This window comes from Tupaia chinensis, unplaced genomic scaffold, assembly GCF_000334495.1.
Source record: "Tupaia chinensis unplaced genomic scaffold, TupChi_1.0 Scaffold000049_1, whole genome shotgun sequence".
Classification (NCBI taxonomy): Eukaryota; Metazoa; Chordata; class Mammalia; order Scandentia; family Tupaiidae; genus Tupaia; species Tupaia belangeri.
Window position 1 is genome coordinate 1166432 of NW_006159507.1, and position 4241 is coordinate 1170672.

At 60.1% G+C, this 4241-nt stretch overlaps 1 protein-coding gene across 3 annotated transcripts in view; it reads left to right on the top strand.

The window, feature by feature from the left end:
• Positions 1 to 4241, top strand: part of RIPOR3 (RIPOR family member 3) — a 91183-nt gene that overhangs the window by 59538 nt on the left and 27404 nt on the right. For all 3 annotated transcript variants that reach the window (XM_027775075.1, XM_027775078.1, XM_027775076.1), the window contains exons 3-4: positions 1340 to 1486; positions 2303 to 2381. In XM_027775075.1, the coding sequence (XP_027630876.1) occupies positions 1340 to 1486; positions 2303 to 2381 (226 nt within the window). The remainder of the gene's footprint in view (positions 1 to 1339; positions 1487 to 2302; positions 2382 to 4241) is intronic.

A 4241-nucleotide genomic window follows, 5' to 3' on the forward strand; every position in this document is an offset into this window, starting at 1 on the left:
CCAAAAAAAAAAAAAAAAAGAACTGATCTAGAAGAGAGTTTCAGTCACTCCTGCCCACGTCTCCTTGTGAGAGTGTCGTCATGAAGCCGCACCTGGCACGAGGGCGCTGGGAAGCATCCTTACTGGGTCAGCGTGAACCCAAGCTACCTGGTGAGCCAGCCTGGTCTTCACAGCTGCTGGTGAGTCACTGGGCGCAGGAAGACGCTGAGAGGCCAATGGAACCAGCTCTGAGCTGTGGGGAGGTGCCCTGACATGCTGGTACCTCTCTAAAGGATTCAGCGACCTGGTGTCACTGCTGGACCTTAGTTCTCAGGGTCATTCAGTTCACACTCCCAACACCAACCGGCTTAATTAAAGGGAGCCAACTGGCTGTCAGCTTCAGGCACAGCTGGATCCAGGAATCAGTGCCGTATGGAGGTGGTCTGACTCCGTCTGCTTCTCGTGTTTGGCCGCACTCCCCCTCCACAGTAGCCGGAGGCGGAGGCTGGCCGTTCCCGGTGCTCCGCTGGACTGCGGCTCCAGCAGAAAGAACCCTCTCCCTCCTGCGAACTCCAAAGCAATCTCCTGGCCGGTTACTGGCCAGACTTGATTTCCATGCCTCTCCCTGGACCGGGAGAGTGGAGATGTTGACAAGTCAGGCCTGAGAATACGTGTGTCCCAGAGTGCCCGTGTGTGCATGTGCAAATGTGTGTGTGCACAGTGACTTGTTGGGCCACCTCCCCCCAGACCACATGTGCGAGGAGCAGGCCTGGAGAGGGGCCCCAGAGGAAAATCAAGGCTAACAGAGAGGGCCGGGTGGTGGGCAGGTGAGGCTGATGGGCCGCCGTGAGCACCCTGCAGGACGGCACCGCGGTCCCCACGGTGCTCAGCCTGCCCCAACTGAGCCTGCTCGTGGGAGGCTGCCGGACAGGGTGGCTGGGCACCATTTGTCCCTGAAAGTTCATTTCAATCCAGGTTCCTCTCCCATGGGGCATGGTCATGCCGCAGCCCCTTCTCTTCCATCTCTCCCTGCTTTAGGGATTTTGGCACGCGCACACAGACGGGTGTGTCTTTAAAGCCACTGGGGCTGGGGCTTGAACTGGGTGATCAGCCACCAGAAATCTGGCTCCCCTAACCACCAGGCCATGGCGACACCCTGTTATTATTCCTTAGTCCTCACGTCCAGGCCCTCCTTGACTGATACGGAAGGAGGCCGAGAGTCTCATTCACGTTCCGTGGGCACACGGCTTGCTGGTGATGGGGCCGGGACTCAGCCAGGGCTCTGGTCACTGTTTCCATCATGCCTGTCCTGTCTGGACGAACCCTGCTCCAACCTCCCCTGCCCTGTCCCCTCTCACAGGAAGTCCATCAGCAGGAGCTCAGCGAGGTCGCGGGTGCCGGCCAAGTCCCCTAAGATGTACGGCACGCTGAGGAAGGGTGCGATCTGCCCCGACCCCAAGCCCCAGCAGGTGAAGAAGATCTTTGAAGCGCTGAAGAGAGGCCTCAAGTAAGGGCGGCCGTTTGCCTTGGCCCAGTGCAGTCCTCCGCCCACCTGCTCCGTCCAGCCTCCCCGGGGAAGCATGGCGGGAGCACCGTCTGGCAGAGGTGGCTCAGGGAGCTCCTGGCTCTTGTTTGACCGACACGCACCGCACGCACGAGCTGGTGCAGCTGCAGCCCAGTCCTGCCTTGCCGGCTGGGCCCGAGACAGATAAGGTGGAGGGCTCTGGCTTGTGGCGCCCCCTGCAGGGGAGTGGGCGGCAGTGAGGAGGTGCAGCCACAGGGACCTGGGAATGGCTGCTGCAGGGAGGGCTGGCAGAGGATTCCCGAGGCCCAGCACTGAGCTGCTCCATGCCCCTGGGCCCCCCCAGGGCCTGGCTCCCTGTGCCAGGGCTCCCCTCGCCCTCCTGCCACCACCCCCGAGCTCGGCCCTGGTGCAGAGAGCTGAGGGTTGTGGAGGATGGAGGCCTCCCCTCCAGGCTCACCTCCCAGGACAGCATCTACTGTCCTCGAGGGACCCAGGCTTGAGATTTGTCTGGGGCCAGTGGCACCCCCTTCTTCCTGGGGGCCCATGACCCAGCAGAATTTTCCCATCCGTTTGACGTGGGGCCCAGAGAGGGTGAGTGGCCTTTCTGGGGCCTACAGACTCCCCCAGAGCTCCTGGCGCAGTGCTGGGTAGAGGCTTGGTCTGGGCTGGCCGGGTGGGCGGGGCTGGGTAGGCGGCCACGAGCCTGCTGCGGGCCATGGCTGCTCTCACCCAGGCGCAGGCCGGCCCTGGCCTTTCTTGTGCTCCTTCGGGATTTAAGACGTGCCCCGCTCCCTCCAGGGAGCACCTGTGCATGCAACAGGCGGAGCTGGACTACCTGGCTGGATGCCACAAGGACACCCAGAGGAGCTCCAGACTGGTGAGACCCTCCCCGCCTCTCCCGCCTCAGCGGCCTTGCCTGGGGTCCCCGGGCAGCCCCTCTCTGACCCCCCGCTCACGTTGAGGGTGTGACCCTCTGTCTCAGAACCCAGAGGCTTGAGGAACAGACCATTTGGTGATAAAGCAACTTCACTTTGACCCCAACGCTGTGACCTCACAGGCCGTGCAGCAACTCAGGGCGTCTCGGGCCCGCTGCCCACCCTCTGCAGTCCTAGAAGTAACCGTGGTAGGCAGGTGCAAACGGGGCCTGTCTTAGCTGGCCTGTTTTATTGATCACGGCATTAGGGTGCCCTGGAGTCAGGGATGCCACAGAGGCTGCTGCTGCTGTCCTTGATCAAGTCCCCCCATTCCTCCACCTCTGGCCCCTTGGCAGTTTTTCTGCCATCAGTGGGCAGAATTTCAAGGCTGACCCTAGGCCCTGTCTAGTCCATGGTGCACCTGATTCGGGCCTCTGCCACCCCCTAGCAGAACCAGACTTAGCAACGAAATGGCAGAACGAAAAAGGATGCCCAGTTGGGGCCAGCAGGTGGCATGGCGGTTAAGGCACTGGATTCCCACCTGTCCAACTAAGGTTCAAGTCCTGGAACTGCCTTGAAAATCACGCCAAACATGCATGCCTGCCCAAGATGCCAGGAAAAGAATGGGTGGCAGTGTGTCCCCACCCCTGGGAGATTTCTTGCTTTCCCTCTCACTGTCTCTTTGTCTCTCTCTGGTGAGCACATATATGTGCCCTATGGCAAAAAAAAAAAAAAAAAAAAAAGGATGCCCATTTAAATTTAGTTTGTGTGTGTGTGTGTGTATATATATATATATAGAGAGAGAGAGAGAGAGAGAGAGAGAAAATATTCCATGTGATCTTTGGAATATATACTGGAAAAACTGTCGTTGCTTATCGGGAATTTCGATTTTAACTAGGTGTCCTGTGTCCCATCCAGTAACACTGGTGGGTCTCACTGCTCAGGGATCCCCACCCCCAGCTGGGAGGATCTTTCTTTCCAGCCTGGAAGGTCCCTCCTGGCCTTCTCTGCTGCACCCCACGGCTGCCTTGGGAAAACCCCACCTACCCTTGATGGCTTCGATTTTGGAAACAAATGCGAGTGGGCCTCCTGCCCATGGATTCTCCTCCAACCAGGGTATCCCGGGGGACCCTGTCGTAGTACCCGAGTCCAGAGCCGCCATTGGCGTGGTTGAGGGACTGGCAATCGGAGGGTGGGGGGTCTTCCTGCCACTCTGTGCCCTGGCGCTGCGGGAGAAGACCGCAGGGTGGGCGGGTGGTAGCCGTCAGGGCCCGGCCTCGTGGGTGCGCCAGCAGCGCAGGAAGGAAAGGCCTGAGGACTCAGCCACGCCTTGGCCTCCGTGGTTGGCCGGGCGGGCAGCCAGCGCAGAGGTGGGGAGGCACCGCCGGGACCCCTGCCCCAGCTCTCAGGACTGACCCCTTCCTCACTGGGTGCACTGGTTGCCCCCTCACACTGCCCCTCCCCTCGCCTTAGTTCTAGAAGTCAGTCTGTGACAGGAGGGTGCAGAAGGATGCAGACGTTGGCTGCCCCCACCTCCTAAACGGTCGCCCCGAGGCTGGGGAGGGGACCGCCCTGCAGCCACATGGTGGGGCGCCGGCAGACACAGGGCAACGCTTCCCGCACACTGCTGAGACCCGTTTAAACCAGATGGCCATCTCCCCAAAGCTGCTGGGCAGTCGCTCCTTCAACAGGCTGAGGTCTTTCCTATCTCTTTCTTTTTTAAAATTCATTTTTCAAAAAGTTTATTTATTTCTTCCAAGAGACAGAGAGACAGAGACACAGTGCTCCAACAGGGCTCTGACACGCCCCCCCCCGCCAGCTGG